The sequence below is a fragment of the Talpa occidentalis genome, unplaced genomic scaffold (genome assembly GCF_014898055.3).
Source record: "Talpa occidentalis isolate TD23 unplaced genomic scaffold, MPIMG_talOcc4v2.1 talOcc4.10, whole genome shotgun sequence".
Lineage (NCBI taxonomy): Eukaryota > Metazoa > Chordata > Mammalia > Eulipotyphla > Talpidae > Talpa > Talpa occidentalis.
Genome location: NW_023600993.1, coordinates 26,653,208 through 26,671,458, shown reverse-complemented (window position 1 = coordinate 26,671,458; position 18,251 = coordinate 26,653,208). Strand labels below are relative to the sequence as shown.

Below are 18,251 nucleotides of genomic sequence, written 5' to 3'. Positions count from 1 at the left end.
GTGTCCTTTGGGTAAATACCTAGGAGTGGAGTTGCTGGATCATATGGAAGCTCTATGTTTAGTAGGTCCAGAAATCTCCACACAGCTTTCCACAGTGGTTGGACCAGTTTGCACTCCCACCAACAGTGCAGAAGAGTTCCTTTTTCTCCACACCCTCGCCAACATTTGTTGTTGCTAGTTTTTTTAATATGTGCCATTCTCACTGGTGTGAGATGGTATCTCATGGTAGTTTTGATTTGCATTTCCCTGATGACAAGTGATGTTGAACATTTTTTCATATGTCTGTTGGCCATTTGCATTTCCTCTTCAGAGAAGTTTCTTTTTAGCTCTTCTGCCCATTTTTTGACTGGATTATTTTCTTTGTTGTTGTTGAGTCTCATCAGCTCTTTGCAGATTTTTGTGATCAGTCCTTTATCATTAGTGTTGTGTGCACACCCCAGTTCTTTTATGCAAAAACAAAAAACAATAGAAGACTAAATGGGGGTGTTCGTGTGGCAGCCTATAAATATGTATTATGTATCTCTTCCATGGCTTCTTGTTACTTCCAAAAGGAACCTGTGAGAAGTGTTAGCTTTATCCTCTGAGGCCTTGGTAGCTGACCCAGCCTCCCGGCCTCTCTCTCTCAGGTTCCACGCGGGGAGCGCAATGCTTCATCAGTGTGAACCTGGAGCGCGGGCTTTAACTCTTGTTCTCTGTGCCCCCTCCAGTGCCTTGCTGGCAATCAGAACCTTCTGCCTGTTTCAGGTTGCAGCTAAATGTTACCAAAAAGGAGGTGCCTATGAGAAGGAGAAACTGGCGCTGGCCCACAACACTGCCCTGAACATGAAATCCAAGAAAGTCAGCCCCAGGTGAGAGTCTCGGCATCAGTGCGCGTTTGCTGTGGTGAGAGCAGCGGGCTACATGTGCTGGGGTTAGGTCACTTCTCCACGGACACTGTTTTGTTTCCCTCCTAACAGGGAAAAGCAGCTGGAGTATTTGGAACTGGCTAAGACCTACTTAGAGTGCAGAGAGCCACAGCTGTCCCTGAAGTGTCTGAGCTACGCCAAGGAGTTCCAGCTCTCTGCCCAGCTGTGTGAGAGGCTGGGGAAGGTACAGCCTGACAAAGGCCCTCTGGTGTCCCTTGAGCAAATTGGGGGGAGGGCCCACAGCCTCTGCTCACGTGAGAGGGTTCCAGTACTTCGAAGAGGGAGAGGTTGGCCTGTCACCTCTCAGGGTGCCCTTCTTTCTCCTCTTGCTCAAGTATTCAGATGATGCCAGAGTGTGTGTCTGTGTGTCTGTATGTGTGCGTGCAGGTATTTGAGAGCTGATATTCACCATGGGGTGGCCACATTTTCAAATCAAAGGAAGATGGGTCTTAGAATATTTTTGTTTCTCTATACTCACATTCTGGAGTCTGCGTGGGTAAATGGCCTGATGTTTCTGTTGCCAGCAGTTGTTCTAGATCTGCGCTGACCAATCTGGTAGTCACAGGCCCCGTGGAGCTGTTTACTTAAAAGTTGAGTTAATTAGATGTAACAAAATAAAAAACCAAGTCGCTCAGTCTCATTAGCCACATTTCAAGGACTCATTGTTCTAGAAATGTTCATAGTACAGGAAGCCCCTTTGGATGGAGCTGCCAGTCTGGAGCTCAGTAGCCCCCAGAGTGGTCAGCAGGTTGGTGGTCCAAAGAGTTAGTCTCAAGGTGGTGAACACAGACAATGAAGGAAGCAGGTCGATGTCACAGCAGACACAGCGTTGATGACTTTCTTAGTGGTTCATTTTTCTATCTTTAAACAGATATAACTGACCTGTAGAACATTGTGTTAGTTTTAGTTTTAATAATGACTTGAGGCAATATCTTGTGAGGTGATCACCACAATATGTTAGCATCCTTTACCCCCCCACACACACAATTGTGCACGCACACACACAGATACACGCTTTTCTTTCTCTTGTGATGAGAATTTTTAAATGTCTATTTTTTTTTTTTTAATAGAGGCATGCTTTTTATTTATTTGTTTTGATGGTTTGCTTGTTTTTTGTTTTTGTTTATACAAGCACTGGGTACAGTCAGAAGCGCGGGAGGGTGAGAGAATTCACCAGAGCCAGAGCGGGGAGCATAGCAGGCAGAAGGACCGAAGTACACTGCTGAGGGGAGCAGCGGGCGGCAGGAGAGGTCTGCGTGCCATGTGGGACCCTCCTCTGGTGGCCGGGGAGCAGCCGGGGATTTCAACAACTTTCAACTCTGCAACACAGTATCTTTAGCTGAGCCGCCAAGCAGTATGTCACACGGTTCATTTTTAATGTGTCGCTTGTGACAGGTTGGGCATGTTGAGCAGCGGGTCTGTGCCCCAGCTGGTGAGAGGCTGAGCAGCTGCCAGCTGCTGCATTGCCCCCTGTGTCAGGTTCCACATCTGGATGTGAAATGCAGTGACATCTGGGTTCTCAGAGCACCCAGGGCAGTGGGCGGGGTGAGGACTGGACTTACTGGGAAGTTTGAAGAGTGGCCCCAAGTTAGTATCAGTTCAGGCCCTCCTGATGCTCCCTGCTTGCCCCCAGTATTATGGGATGTGACTTGCTAGAATGTGGGAGATGGGGGTGCAATAGGAATTTCATTGTGGTAGAAGTTGGGTCCTCGATCGCAAGAACCAAAATAGTTTCTAACCTCTCCATGTTCCCTCACCCCATACACCCATCTCCAGTGCCATCACTTTGGACCCTAAAGCAGTGACAACTGCAGGGGGCAGGCCCACGCCTGCTGCTTTTCCCTCTTTTTTTCTATCAGTTTCTGTCATGACCCAACTGGAGACTCCTTCTTTGTTGTCTCACCTTGCCTCTGCTCTGAAAAGGGGTGGGAGGGCCAGGAGTCCATAAGTCCCCTTTCTAGGGCTTCAGTGCCTTCAGAATATGGAGGTCTCCTGCTCCTGGAGGCGCAGCTCTCCCCTCTCCTTCTGCTCCACAGGCTTTTGACTCCCAGGGGTGACCCTCTTCCCTTCTCTCACCCGTACCTTCTAGCAGCTTCAAGCCCCATCCTGGCAAGATGGTCCTGTTCTTTGCTCAGGCCCCTCCCTGGAAAGGTGTTGGCTTCTCATCTGGCCTCAGACCTCTTGTGGTTATCCTGCCAAACTACCCGCATGATTCAAATTAACCAGCTTGGCTGTGGGCTTTGCTAAAATCTTTGGGCTAAATTGTTCCCCATCCCCAGCTCCCAATCTGTGCAACCCCCAGGAAGAAATGCTAGTGAGGGGACTGTGGGAGTATAAGAATTCCTCTCAGGGATTTCCCTGCTTCTCCTCGTTCTGCCTCTCTCCAGAGGGCAACATGGGTTTCCTGGGAACTCTTGAGGCCCTTGCTCTGAATGGCAGGTGGGAAACTCAGAGAGGAGCTGGTCAGAGCAGGGAGCTGCTGCTTGGAGGCCCTCTTCCTTCTTTTTCTCCAGTTGGATGCTTGCTTGGCCCCTAACAGGGTCTTCATTCACACTCAGGGATTTTTCTTCCAAGTAATCAGCCTTGACAAGGAGCTGAAAAGAGACGATACCAGGTAATGGGGTTTTATTGAGTAGTTCCCTGGTCTGGGAGATCTCTGCACACAGAACAGCCTCACCCCTGTATCTTGTTGGTATTTTGGCATTTCATGTAGCTTGTCTTATTAAGTAAAAACCCAGCAAAGATTTATTAGAGGGCCTGGCATATGTATTTCATTTTGATTTTGTTTTGTCTCTGGGGCTCAGGTGCAGCGAGTTAAGAAATTAAATATTCAACAAAAAGATAAACCCCCTCACCCCCTACTGTGCACAGGCACTGTGGGTGCTCAGCAACCAGCAGGCAACAGAGCAGGGGCCTCTGCTTTTGCAGGACTTCCCTTTGTGGTGAGAGAGAGAGGAGAGAGAGAGAAGCCAATAGCACAGCAGGTATCAGTGGTGAGGGGCTAGGTGCCGGCAGAGAGGGGGTCAGGTGTTGCTGACAGGCGCCACCAGAGAGGTGCCAATTGAGCTGAGACTCTGAAAACAGCTATCAGAGGGCATCTCAGGCCAAGGAATCTTGCAGGCAGGAGCCCCCAAGGTGGGAGTGTGTGGGCGAGTTTTAACAACTGCAAGGAAGCCAGTTCGGCCAGGAGCCAACTGAGGGGGTTAGAAATGGTAAAATGAGCAGCAGAGGGTGGCAGGAATAAAGCATTGGGACCTTATAGTCCATGGCGGGGACTGGATTTTGTTCAGATGTGATAGGGAGCCAGGTGCAGATTTTGATGGGAGGTGGGGCAAGATGCTATTTATTGGCCACTCCGTGGAGAGGTCCACAGGAGCCAGAGTGGAAGCAGAAAGACCAGTTAGGAGAGTCTAGCAGTGACTTAGGTTGAGAGGCTGCCATGATAGGGGTGGGCGGAGTGGGAAGGAGCTGTCCCAGGGAACGTTGGGCCAGCCAAGCAGAAAGCAGTAACTGATGGGCTGGAGTGCCCACTGGCGCTGGCTACCAGGCCATCTCCTGACTCTTCGTGGCCAGGCTCCATTCCCTGGCAGCCATTCCAGTGCATTTAATATATGTTCCCATAGCATGGCTAGCTATAGAATAAATAGTAGTTGTTTCTGTACATCTATACTTTAAGCTTGTCTAAATAGTGCGCTAGCAGCAGGAAGACACAGTGCAGGTTTTCTATGACCCTATAAAGGAGGAGTCCTGGAGCCCTCGGTGGCTCTTGCAGGCTTTTGTTGGGATTTACCAGGTACACAGCAGGCAGGGGATCCTGGGGGCCAGTAGGCTAGTAGGCCTCCCGGCGAGTCCTCACTGTTTCTGGGCTCTCCAGTGTTCTCTTGTGGCCTTGTTTTCTCTCTTCTCATCTTTCTTTTGCTCTCTGTTCCTCTCTCTGCCGGCATCCCCATGATGCTGCCCTTATAAGCCCAGTCTTAGCCCAGGTGAATCCCATCTACCTATGCCCACACCCTATTCCAGGTGCCCGCCATCAGGCATGCGTTCAGGCCCACAGGGATCCATCATCAATCCTAATGGTGAGAGGCAGAAAAGCCTGATACTTTTTTACCTTACTCTACAAGTGCCCTCTTCTTTTTTGTACCTGTGCTACCCCTGGCTATGGTGTTACAGCCTTGGCCTGTTTCTGGCCACTGATAGTGTTCCAATCCACTGCATTTGACTTATCCATTTCCCTGGTGCTGGATGTCCAAGTTGCCATCAACTCCTGGCAGCCACGCACAGTTCTGGGGCCTGTTGTGTCTCTTTCCAGTCCTTGGGAGATCTGGGAGGTGCCTTGCGGGGGCTTGCGGGCCCCAGGGTACTCCTGTACTTCCTCCCACCGAGCCAAAGTGAAAGCCACTTGTTTTTCAGAACAGCCTGTGACTTTGTGCATGAGGTGTTGGTGTTCCCCCACGGTCTTACCACAGTCAGTGGGTTCTGACTTTCTGATTTTTGCAAATTCATCAAATTAAAACCACTGTGATTTTAATTTGCATTTCTCTGATTACTCGTGGGGTTGAACACCTTCACTTGCTTGTTAATCTTTCAAGTTTCCCCCACTGTGAACTTCCAGTTTATATCCTTTGTGTAGTTTTCAGAAAGTCTTTTTCTTATGGTTTCAGGAATTCATTTTATGTTCTAGGCTGGGCTAGTCCAGGAACAACTAGCCATATGTAGCAATTTAAATGAAAATGAAATAAAATTAAAAATCCCATTCCTGGTTGCATCACACATTTCATGTGCTCAGGGTTCACTTGTGGCTCATGGCTACCATGTTGGATAACATGGACACAGGCCATTTCCATCTTTATAGGAAGGCATCCTGGGCAGTGCTGGTCCAGAACTTAGTGTTTGCTCCATTAACTTTGTTTCACATGCCCTTTGTTTGGTGTGATCAAAATCCATTACGTTCTTCCCTGAGGTTTGTGTATTTTGGCTTTTGTTGAAGACTTTCTTTGCCTCAAGGTCCCAAAAGTATTCTCATACATTTTTCTCCGGTAGCTTTCAAAACATGTAGTGCTTTTTTATATTTTTTTAAAGGTTTATTTATTTATGCATATAAGAGCTGGGGTATAAGCCAGAGGTGTGGGGTGGGTGGTGAGAGGATTCATCAGAGACAGAGTAGGGAGCAGAACAGGCGGACTGACTGAAATACATTGCTGAGGGGAGCAGTGGGTGAGACAGGAGAGGTCTGCTGTGCCATGAGTCACCTCCCTGGCTGGGGATCGAACTCGTGCTGCAGTGGCTGCTGATAGCTTCATAGTGCTGAGACTTAACCCCTTGTGTTAAGAGTCAACCCCTTGTAGCACTTTAATTCTTCTGGAGTTGCCTTTGTGTATGGCATAGGTTATGGTTGTACTTAATTTTTTTCCATATAAAGAATTCATTTTGCTAATATTACTTGTGTGTGTGTGTGTGTGTGTCACTGGATTCTAACAAAATAACAGATATATGACCATCCTCTATATTACTCATGATGTTGGTTTATTTTTAAGATTACAATGTTGTGTTATGAATATTCTTAAGTGTAGAATTTTACTCTGTCCCAGATAAGAGATGCTGCCAATTTCTACAAACGAAGTCAGTGCTACAAAGATGCATTCAGATGCTTTGAGCAGATTCAGGAATTTGATCTAGCACTCAACATGTACTGCCAAGAGGAGCTTTTTGAAGAAGCTGCAATTGCGGTGGAGAAGTAAGTGGTTTGCACCCCCACCCCCACCGGCTCTCTGGGGCCAGCCTGCGCTGGCTGGTTTTGTCCTGCTCTTCTGTAGTGACTTGACCATGTCATCTTCCTTTAATTTGAGCCTTGGAGCCGGGTCACGCGAGATCAGGACTCTGGCTTCCACTCTCTTTTTCAGCTTTGACACAGTGTCATGAGGAGAGGGGCAGAAGATAAAGGTTTGTTAGGTGTGTGTATAACACAGTAATTTCATGCTTAATGACAGTGCTGACCTCTCCATTACCTGCTAACTTGACAATTTCCCTGCGGTGTGGATGGCTAAAGGCAAGGGCAATCAGGAATGTGCTTCATCAGGATGTGACGGATGCTTATCTTGTGCTTATACACCTGTGCGAGTGCATAAACCATTGATGTTAGGGTAGGACCGGTACGTTTCATATGTGACCCAGTGGAAGCTTCTTTGAGCCTTTAACCTTAGCTTATATACCAAAGGTGATGTGTAGGGATAGGTGGGGTTAATGGCTGAAAAGGAATTTATTTTTTAATTATTTATTTGTGTGGAAGAACTGGGGTACAGGCCAGAGGTGCCAGGGGTGAAAGGATTCACCAGAGATAGAGTGGGGCAGAAGGGGCAGCTCTACTGAAATACACTGCAGAGGGGAGCAGCGGGTGAGACAGGAGAGGTCTGGGATCGAACTTAGACCATAGGGGTGATAGCATTGAGACTTAACTCCTAAGCCACCAGGGAGGCCCCTGAAAAGGAATCTAGCAACAGCATTTGGTTGATGCCCTGGAAAATCTTTCTGGTGGTATGGGAGAGGTGGAATGACAGAGTCTATAATTCTGTGTATTTTTGCTCAGCAGGGGTTTGAGTCAGCTCTGCTCCCAGAAGAGTAGGCTATGGCTTGATTCTATATTTTCTTTGTTTTCTACCAAATTATACATATGGCAAAATGAACATTACTGACTCAGGTGTTCAAACTTTAAATTTTTTTTAACTTTTATTTTATTTTAAAAAGATAAACATTAGAAAAAGTGTGCATAGCTTGCACAAAATAAATACATTGTATAGCTATCACCTACATAAAGAAGTTTTATATTTGGAAATGGAAAAGAAGCTTGGTATTTAGCATATTCCCTAATCCGGGTCTTTGGTACCATTATATGTGTGATAAATACAATGGGTGTGTATGATTGGTCAGCTTAGGCTGCCATAACAAGACGCCATAGATTGCTACTTAAAACTGAAATGTTTTCTCGTACAGTTTTGGAGGCTAGAAGTCCAAGATCAAGGTTCCAGCCAATTGGGTTTTTGATTAGCACTTTTCTGCCTGACTTCCAGATGGCTGCCTTCTTGCTATGCCCTCATGTGTCCTTTCTGGGGGACAGAGCAGGAGGGGGGGTGAGGGAGAGAGACAGAATACTCTTGCTTTCTGGTATCTCTCTTCTTATAAGGACACTAATCCTATTAGATCAGGGCTCTATTCTTATAAACTCATTTAACCTTAATTACTTTCTTAGAGGCTTCATCTCCAAATGGGGTTTACGGTTTCGACAAATGAATTTGGAGGGATACAGACATTCAGTCTATAACAGGATGCCAGCTGTGACATTCATTGGTACCCACTCACCAGTGTTATACTGCTGTGATGGGAATAATCAACCAGGCCAATTCCCTTGTGAGGCCATATTTTTTGTGCATGAGGCCGTGCACAAAAAAAGACTGAGAATTATTTATATACATGTATATGTGTATATATGTGTGTGTGTGGTCTCGCTTTTTCAGAAGGGCATTGAATAATCATAGATTTTTTTTCCCCTAGAAATATTTTGCTTTGGCCTCTCATTACTTTCTTTATATGTTCTTTCAGCTCTATTGAGGTTTATAGCTGAGAGTTTTTAAGATGTGCTGAGTTGAGGTCTAAGTGCAGTCTGTGTATCAACCAGGGCCTTATGCTGGGTTTATGTGAGTGTCTTTGAAGGCCATGCATAATGGATGTGGAGTGCAATTGCTAACTGGCCCGACTGAGAATGTATGGAGGACATTTCAGATTTGAAGAGACAATACCCGGGGGTAGTTCCTTAAATTCGCTGACACTCTCTACTCCATCAGCCAGGCCGGCATGCGAAGTATATTCCCTTTCCTTCCTCCACCAGGCATCTTCTTATACTGGGAAAGCTGAGGCTGTAGGCTGACTGTGGCGTCATCAGGGCCCTGAGCACGGCTCCGGCTGTAAGGAGCTGTGTTCTGTCCCATGAGATTTCAAAAGCAGGCATGTTTTATTGGGTTGACCCAGTGCTTGAAGACTGGTAGTGTGGGCCTACTGACTCTCATCAGCAGAATAAAGTAGAACCCTTCAGAGCTTTATTAATCTCACCACAGCTCAACCACAGGCGCACCTAGCAAAAGAGAAAAGACAGGTGGGATCATAATAGGAGGAAGACTCACGTAGTCAGTCATTGGTTTGTGTGAGCTTCTTCATCTTTTCTCATGAATCACCTATCTAACTGAACAGGCCGGGTCATATGCCCAAATGTATTGTCACGCTTTTATGAAAGTTTAAGAGATTTCTTTTCAAGGGCAATTTTGACTCTGAATAATTTTTGCTCTCCAGATGGACTTCCAAACTTAATTCTCACTTGCACAGATTGTCACTCCACTATATTTAATTAAGTGGACGCAAAATATTATAACAAAGAAATTCATTTTGTTAGTCTAAATAAGGATTCAGGGGCTTCCTTGATGGCACAGGGGGTTAAAGTCTCAGCACTATCAAGCTGTCGACAGCCACTGTGGTATATGGTTGATCCCTGGCCAGGGAGCTGACCCACATGGCGCAGCAGACCTCTCCTGTCTCACCCGCTGCTCCCCTCAGCAGTGTATTCCAGTAGATCTGCCTGTTCTGCTCCCCGCTTGGTCTCTGGTGAATCCTCTCACCCCCCGCACCCCTGGCCTGTACCCCAGTACTTTATACTAAATAAAAATAAATCTTTAAAAAATTGAATAAACAAATAAAGATGCCCAATAAGTTGATATCTTATTTTGAAATTTTTATCTCCTGTGGAACTTTAAGTTGCTCTATGTTGTATTTTGGACATTTTCTGTTGAGTGTTAAAGAATTGACATTTGTGTCCTTCATCATTGCAGGTACGAAGAAATGCTAAGGACCAAGACGCTCCCCATGTCCAAGCTCTCATATTCTGCCAGTCAGTTTTACTTGGAAGCCGCAGCCAAGTACCTGAGTACAAACAAAATCAAGGAGATGATGGCTGTCCTCTCTAAGCTTGACATAGAAGACCAGCTGGTGTTCCTCAACTCTAGGAAACGTCTAACAGAAGCCGCAGACCTGCTGAAAAGGGAAGGTCGGAGAGAGGAGGCTGCTTTGCTGATGAAGCAACACGGCTGCCTCTTGGAGGCCGCCAAGCTCACCACCAACAAGGACTTCCAAGCCTCGTGTCTGCTGGAGGCCGCCCGTGTCAATATGGCCAAGGGTGTGGATGTGGAGAATACCGAAGCCATTCTGACAGAAGCCCTGGAGCTCTGCTGTCAAACCAATCAGCAGTCTGGCATCGCTGAGGCCCTCTTCCTGCTGGGAGTAATCCTGAGAGACTTTCAGAAGCTCAAGGACGCCTTCCTCAAGTTCGACAGGCTCAACCACTCAGCGGGAGTGGTGGAAGCTCTCTACCAAGCTGCCAGCCAATGTGAGGCTGAGTCTGAGAAGGTCCTGGCCTTGGCTCCGGGGGGCTTGGAGGTTCTCCTCAATCTGGTAAGGGCCCTCAAATGCGTGAATAACAATGCTGAGAAGGAAATGGTCAAGTCCTGCTTTGAGTTTTTTGGGATTTCTCAGGTGGATGCCAAGTATTGCCAGATAGCTCAGAATGACTCCATATTAAGAATAAAATTTGACCTGGATTTGAACTTGAGCGAGAAGAAAACCAAAGACCATTACATGATAATGACTGACCAAGTGAAATTAGCCCTAAACAAACACCTTTTGAGCAGGCTCTGTCAGATCACACAGAGCCTACTTGGAAAGACCTACCCCGGAATCTGCATGAGGTTTATTGTTGGCTTAAAATGTAGGAATGAGAACTGTGAAGATTTTCACAGGCCTTTGCTGCGTTGTGAGGTCAAGCATCTGGTCCAGTCCAAAATGCACCTGGTGGCAATCAATGGGCTGCTTTTGGAAGCCAAAAGAGTATTCCCTAAAATCTTAGCTGAAGAACTTAAAGAAATCGATTATATTTTGTCTGTGGATATGTTTGGCCTTTGCAAATCCTTCCTGAACGTCCTCTTCCCTAAGCATTTTCATCAGAGAATATTGTCAGAAAACCCCATGGCCTGCAAGGAAATCCTCAAGCCCAGTCACAAGTCCTTCCGATCCTACAGGGCGGCTCTAAAAGGATACATCCACTTCCTGTTTCAAAATGAAAGGGCTCGCAACCGCAGGGAGTCTACAGACCTGTGGCTGAGTGCCATGCAGGCTTTCCTCCTGTCCTCCAGCTACCCCGAGGAGTTTGAAAAGCTGCTCCACCGAGAGGAGGACGACTTTAACAGGGAGCTCAAAGCCCTGGAGTCTGAAAAAGAGGAAACAGGCCGGGGGAGAGGCAGCAGGATGAAAGGCATCGAAGGGAAGTTTGGCATGCTGGTGCCCAGCAGGGAAGACGAGAGCGCCGTGAAGACCCACCTGTGCTTCATCCGGCTGCTGGAGAGTTGTATCAACCAATTCTATGTGTACAGGAACCCAGAAAACTACAAGAGGCTCTTTTTCCGTTTCATGAATGTCCTCGTGAAGCGGTGCAAAGAACCGCTCATCCCCAGCATTGGCAACACCGTTGCCCTGTTGGAGCTCCAGTTTGTCCACTGTGGGATGGTCCTGGCCCGCCTCTGCAAGAATGCCATCCTGTGCCTGCCCAAGAGCTACATTTCGCTCTTGCACTACTGGGAGTTCCTGCTTAGCAAGAAGGACAGGCAGCTTGGGGATGTGTTTGCCATCATTCAGGAATATAAACCTAGGGACCTGTCCAGAGCCATTCAGAATTTCCAGTTCCACCTCTCCTACCTCGTCAAGGTGCTCTGTGGCCACGAGAATGTGCACTTCAATGTCCTGCTCGATGCCTTCAGTGAAATAGACTATGTGGTCTCAGGTGAGGCAGAGCGGACACTGGTGCTATGCTTGGTGATGCTGGTGAACACCAAGGGGGTTCTGCAGTCATCCTGCAAGCCCTTTCTGTGCTGTCACTTTGAGGAGATCGGGGCCAGGCTGCAGCAGATGAGCACAGAATGGCCAGATCAGGTTCCGGAGAGGCTGCTGAAAGTGGTGAAGCGGGTGTTGATGGCGGTCGATGTGAAGACCGTGGCTGAGGCTCTGCAGGACCTGCTCCTTGAGCGGGATGAAGAATACCTGCTGGACTGCCACTGGCGGTGGGACAGCGTGCACGCCAAAGGGCCCATGATCCGTGGCCTCTATCATGAGGAAGTCAAACTAAACCGCCTGCTCTGCGTGGGCTCTGTGGACTATTGGGCTGAACCAGAGTGTGAGTTTGGCCAGGGCGAGACAGATGAGCTGGCACTGGAAGGCCAAGACACCCTGATTGCCGACATCGCCTCCCAGGTGCAGCGGAAAGCTTCCCTGTGGCGGAAGCTGAGACGGGTGTACCTGGTGGTGTCCCTGTGCATCAGCTGGAGGAGAAGGGTGAACGCCCAGATGGAGCACTTCAGGGAGGAGAGCAGGGAGCCCGGGGCTGGGAACTTCAAAAAGGCCGACGTGGACCGGACACAGTGTGACCTGTGCGGGGTGAAGTTCACCCGCAGTCCCGAGAGCTATTTCAGCCCCGATACAGACTTTGACGGAGCAATGTCAGAGGCGGTGGCTCTTTCCAGTGCCCAGCCAGTGGACAAGGAAGGTCAGGAGGGGAGTAGTGAGTCTTTCGAGCAGCATATCCTCCTGGTAGGTCACCATTGGCAGCAGGCGGCCTACCAGAAATACTTCAGGTTTTTCTGTGACACAGTGGACCCGGCCTTGGAGGAAGGCAAGCTGGTGGTAGAGGACATCGAGCAGAGTGTGTGGCTCCACAGTCACCCGGGCAGCAAGGAACACAGCCGCGTGCTGCAGAGGAAGGTGCAGGAGAACATCAAGAAGGTTTTGGACAAGGTGGACCATGTCTACAGGCAGAAGGCCTGGGCTGATGGTAAGGGACCCTCAGAAATAGGGGCCCAGGTGGCATTAATACAGACTGGGAGCACATACACCAGAGCCAGGCCTTCGTGGTGATGCCTGACTGGGGGAGGTTGGGAGGTTGGCATTAGCAGATATGTAAGTGAGAGGTGTGTTTCTCAAATTACAACAAAATCCCATTGTTTGGGCCGTCCCTCCTCCAGTTATAAATGTGTGATTTTCTTGGGCCAGGATGGTTTCCCCTGACACTACAGACAAGAAAGGGGCTTGCTGACTAATTCTGTGGAGATGGTAGAGAGAGAATATTTAAAGCCTTGAGGGAATTTTTTATGCTTCTCCCTGTTCATCCCTCCAGGGATTGTTCCTTGATTGCCTGCTACATGCTGAGCCTTGACTAAGAGCTGGGCCGTGTGGCCGGTGTCTTTCTGTTTGGGGGAGTAGGGCTTAAACCAAACCCGGAGCGAACCTTCATGAGAAGAATGCTTATGTGGTGTTTGAATCGTAGTTCTCCAAGCTTCCTTACTTGCTACCACTCAGGAACACTGAGAGAGAGTTAGGTTTTGTATAAAACTAGTGAAATTGAATAACTTTAAAGTATGCTATAATTCAGGCACCCCAGTTTAAGGTTTAAAGACATCTTCAGGTGTCCTTTTGAACAAAAGCGTCCTGGAATGATTTTTGCTATTGGCAGTTTGAACAGACACTCGGGAACGGCATCAGGCTTGCTTTTTATGGTAGTTTATGACTGTGGCAGCGAAGGTGGCTGTGGGTCCTAACCCAGTGCTATCAAGGGAAGCAGAGACCAGCTCTGCGGAGGTGGGAGCTTGGGCCATAGTACTGGGTGGCGAGTCCTTGCAGCGACCCCTTCACTCAGCGCCCTTGTTTTCTGGTTCTGCAGCTGTGATGCTCATGACTGGGCTGATCGACATTCTAATTCCATCCATCAGAGATGCCCAGGAGTGGCTGAGGAAAGCAAAGCTCCACCTGAAGGAGGATGGTAAGGAGCCTTCTCTCTGGGATAAAGCTTTGGGTTTCATGGTTCTCGGTTCTGCTGACTCCCAGCTCATTCTGCAGCGGGGCTGCCTGTGATGTCAACAGTGGCCGCTCACTGTCCGGGAGCCTCACCCAGTGAATCAAATCATCACTCACATCATAGCTCAGTTCCCATCGACTCTGAGGGTGGTTATTCCGGGCTTATGCCAGTTGCTTATTCAAAAACCTCTTTTGAAAAACAAAAAAGTGGGCCTCCCCTGGTGGCGCAGCAGTTGAGCACTGGGCTGTGAAGCTGCCCACAACCTCTGCAGCACTGGTTTGATCCCCGGCCGCGGGCGAGGGTCCCACATGGCGCACAGATCTCTCCTGCCGCCCGCTGCTCCCCTCAGCAGTGTATTTCATCAGTCTGCCTGTTCTGTTCCCTGCTCCATCTCTGGTGAATTCTCTCACCCTCCAGCGCTTCTGACTGTACCCAGTGCTTGTATAAATAAATAAATAAATCCAAAAAAAAGAAAGAAAGAAAAACAAAAAAGAAAACTTCTTTGGCATCTCACAATCTATTATCAATGATGTTCAGTCACTACTCTTTCAAAGTACACAGGCTCCCAGGATAGGGAAAACACTACAAAGCCATCCCTTGATTAGTATGTTTGCCAGCATCAACCATTGAAGTCAATGAATATTTATTGAGTGTTTCTTGTGTATCAGCACTAAACACTTTGAAACCTTGAACAAACTTTGAACAACATAAAAACACTAGGGAAGTGTGCATATATTTTCCTACAGAGGGTTAAAGACCTGTGTAGGGTGAGTCAGGTTTCTCTTCTGATAAGCAGAAGTGTCTTGTCAAGTTCTATGTGATCTGGAATCTTACCTCTTGCCTGTTTCAACTGCTGACCCTGTCTTGGCGGACCTCATTTCTTCCTGATCTACGTATTTCTGTAGCCCCAGATTGCTATTCTGTGAGTCCTAGTCTGGATACTGGAAAATCTGGACCCCAGAGCTGGGGAATACTTGAAGGCACTTTTGTATAAATGTCAGTGCCAGTAAAAAATCTTTAGACTTTAGTCTCTTTGGAGACCATGATTTTTGTGATGTTTCAAAAGGAAGAAAACTGGTATATGAATTCATGTCTTTTTGTTTGATTTCTTTGCCCTTTAAAGGTCATATAAAGGACCTCCCTGGTGGTGCAGGGGTTAAAAGTCTCAGCATCATGAAGCTATCACCAGCCACTGCAGCATGAGTTCGATCCCCGACCAGGGAGCTAATCCACATGGCTCAGCAGACCTCCCCTGTCTCACCCATTGCTCCCCTCAGCAGTGTGTTTCAGTAGATCCGCCTGTTAGGCTCCCCACTCTGTCTCTGGTGAATCCTCTCACCCATCGCACCTCTGGCCTACACCCCAGTTCTTATATACATAAATAAATAAAAATAAAAAAAAAATAAAGGGCATCTAAAATACGACCAGTGAGGGGGTGGGGACCCTTCCTGGTGGCACAGGGAGTTAGCATCAGCGCTATAAAGCAATCTGCAACTACTGCAGCACTAATTTGATTCCCAGCCAGGGAGCTGACCCACATGGAGCAGCAGACCTCTCCTGTCTCACCCACTGCTCCCCTTAGCAGTGGATTTCAGTCAATCTGCCTGTTCTGCTCCCCGCTCTGTCTCTGGTGAATCCTCTCAGCCCCCGCACCTCTGGCCTACACCCAGCTCTTGTATGCATAAATAAATCTTGAAAAAAAAATAATAATAAAATAAGACCAGAGGAACCAGCCTGTAAAAGAACTCAATTCAGAGAAGTGTATTTAGTTTGGGATGGCTCCTCCTGGGAGGCAATATGAGTACTCAAAGAAAAAGCCTGTCTCCTGCACCCTGTTGGAAGGCTTTTCTCCCCCTTTAATTTAAAACAATGATTGCAGAGGCATTAGGCTTTACTAGGATGATACATTCTACAGTGGAGCGGAAAAACTCAACCATGCTACACTTTGTTTTTGCTTTTGCCTTTTACAACAGGTATCGTCCAGGAAGATGATTACGAAAATGATGTTGAGGACTTCCGTGAACTCTGTCCTAGAAAACGTCGGCAGAAACGTGGCAACCAGAGAAAATAACATCCCCACAGCTGCTGCCTCCTAAACCTTCAGAACATTCCATTCTGACGCAGAATTGTGAGCTCTTAGGCAGAAGAGATAAAGAACGTCCATTGGCTTTAGAAAGTAGGGGAGTCTAACAACCCCTTTGCTTTTCGATCTTGCTATTTCTCTTTCAATGGTGGCTTTGGGTCCAATTGCTCCCACACCCGCTGGGACCTCTTAATAGTTTTCATTTTAAAGTGTTTGCGCCAGGAAATCCCTTTGTGGATTCCTCATCTCCTTTCCCACTGCTGCAGTGCTGAGTAGTACAGAGCCGTGTGTGTCTTGGGTCCATGGGGACCCCACTGCCGGCCACCCCTGCCCCAGGCCACACTCTGGTCATCTCCGAGCTTGCTTGTTGTGTAGTCCCTTCCGCTATCCATGTTAGCCTTTCTTCTCTGAGTCACTTTTCTGCTGTCCACCCCACCCAGTTTTTGTGACCATTCTCAGCGACCTGTGCAAGTCAGGGTTAGGCTACCTTAGCCTGTAGTCAGGAATTACCCCCAGGGTCCTGCAGGCGTCCAGCCTCAGAACTTCACCCAGAAGGAAAGGCTGGGGAGTGTTGCTGGGGGACCCCAGCCTGCCTCTCCAAGGTGGTCTGCTTTGGCATTGGTGCAGACATTCCACAAAGTGTGTGTAGCCCTCTTGTCTGGTTTCCTTGGTTCTCCCCGGCAAGTTTGCCCTCCTGGCTTAGGTCGACATTATGATGAGTTTCCACCCACTGAGCTACAGGTTAGGGACATGTGGACATAGGAAACCAGCCTTCCCATGTCAACCTATAGGGATTTGGCTGTGATCACTGCCCGGTGGCTGGTAGGCCCTGTCAGAGGAGGGTGAGGAGGGTGTGGGCCTGTTTGCTGCAGGACATGGCTTTCTCCCACCCTGTTGATCCAGTAGACATCAGGATGATTCCATTTAGGAAGGCTTCCCGCCTCCCTCGTGGGCACTTACCCTTTCCCAGCCCTCAGCTCAGCCTGGTGTGAAAGGCCAGGTCCTTATGGGTCTTTCATTGTTTTGTTATCACAACAGAACCAACCTTTCTCCTCTTGTAGCTGGTGCTTTTGCTGCTCATTGTTTTCTGTTTATTATCTTTCTAAATGACTGTTTCCTTTAGGTGTTTACGTGTCTAATTTTTATTAGGTTATGTTTCCAGTTTTTATTCCAGGTGTTTTTTATAACTTTTACTTGCCCAAAAAAAAAAAAAAAAAAAAAAAAAAAACCCACAAAAAAAAAACCCCAAAACAGAGCCTCATCAAATCTTCCTGTATTACCACATTTTTATAAAGTAAAACCATTTCTCTTACTGTAACTGTCCACGTGTTTATTTCCAACCTTCACTTGGAGAGTGAAAGGTACATCTTGGAGCTGGTTCTTCCTGGTCAGCTAGTTGACCCAGACTCACAGCAGCTGTGCCTCTGACATGAAGAAACCCAGCGACAGAGCAGTAAAACTCAGCCCAGGGACTTGCAGCTGGTTGCAGGGTCTTTTGAGGCCCTCCTTAGGCAGATTCTTTCCCATTTGGTTGCTCCCAAGCTGCAGGCTGTGGCCTGTCAGGAGTTTTGTCCTTGCCTCTGTGAGGGCTTTCCTCACCTAGAACATTGCTTTGGGAGCCAGGGCACCTGCAGTGGAACCCCTGTTCTGGCTCTGGTGGGTCGGATTCTTCAGCGCTCCCTGAGCGCCTAATTGTGTCTCCTCGCTGCTGAGCCCAGGATCCCATGCGGAGAGAGATGTGCGTGGCTTTGGGTAGCAGCAGCACTTCCCTAATGCCCTAGATCTCAGCTTCCCCTTGGGAAGTTGAGTGGTTCAAGACCCTCCGCCTGCCTTGGCCCACAGCGGCTCTGCGGGCTGGCACTGTGGGTTTGAACACCCCAGGTCTTGGTTCTGTGATCTCAGCGTGTTGAGCAGCAGGGAAACCAAGTTTTATGGAGCAGCGTGTCCGATCCTACACGTCGAGGTCCAGGAAGCTCAGAACAGAACAGAAGATCCGTCTTCTGTGTCAGCAGCACCAGTCGGACCTCCTGGAGAGAACTACTCCCAAGAAACTGTCTTCTCAGCGCGCCCAGTTTCCTAGAGGTGGGTGTGGCGGTTCTGGGGAGGGAGTGGAGTTCTGCAGCAGTCAGTCATTCCCAGGGGTGACCCGAGTCACCCTGGACCCAGTCTCCCTGGAAATCCAGAATGGGGTGTCAGGTATCCCCAAGCCCATGCTCGGATTCTGTGACTCACTAGGCGGAGGTGCAGGACTCAGCAGAGTTGTATCCGTGGCTCTGATTTATTACAATAAAAATATCTGCAAAGGAACAGGACACCTGGGCAAAGTCTG

At 48.2% G+C, this 18,251-nt stretch overlaps 1 protein-coding gene across 6 annotated transcripts in view; it reads left to right on the top strand.

The window, feature by feature from the left end:
- TRANK1 (tetratricopeptide repeat and ankyrin repeat containing 1) overlaps positions 1 to 18,036 on the top strand; it is a 95,410-nt gene extending 77,374 nt beyond the window's left edge. For 5 of the 6 annotated variants that reach the window (XM_037526197.2, XM_037526181.2, XM_037526190.2 and 2 more), the window contains exons 19-24: positions 745 to 848; positions 957 to 1,089; positions 6,494 to 6,639; positions 9,776 to 12,819; positions 13,705 to 13,803; positions 15,813 to 18,035. In XM_037526197.2, coding sequence (XP_037382094.1) covers positions 745 to 848; positions 957 to 1,089; positions 6,494 to 6,639; positions 9,776 to 12,819; positions 13,705 to 13,803; positions 15,813 to 15,910 — 3,624 coding nt within the window. In that variant the 3' untranslated portion in view covers positions 15,911 to 18,035. Of the gene's footprint in view, positions 1 to 744; positions 849 to 956; positions 1,090 to 6,493; positions 6,640 to 9,775; positions 12,820 to 13,704; positions 13,804 to 15,812 lie in introns of all 6 variants that reach the window. The other variant, XM_037526223.2, reaches the window with a different exon arrangement.
- Positions 18,037 to 18,251: the final 215 nt, after the last annotated feature.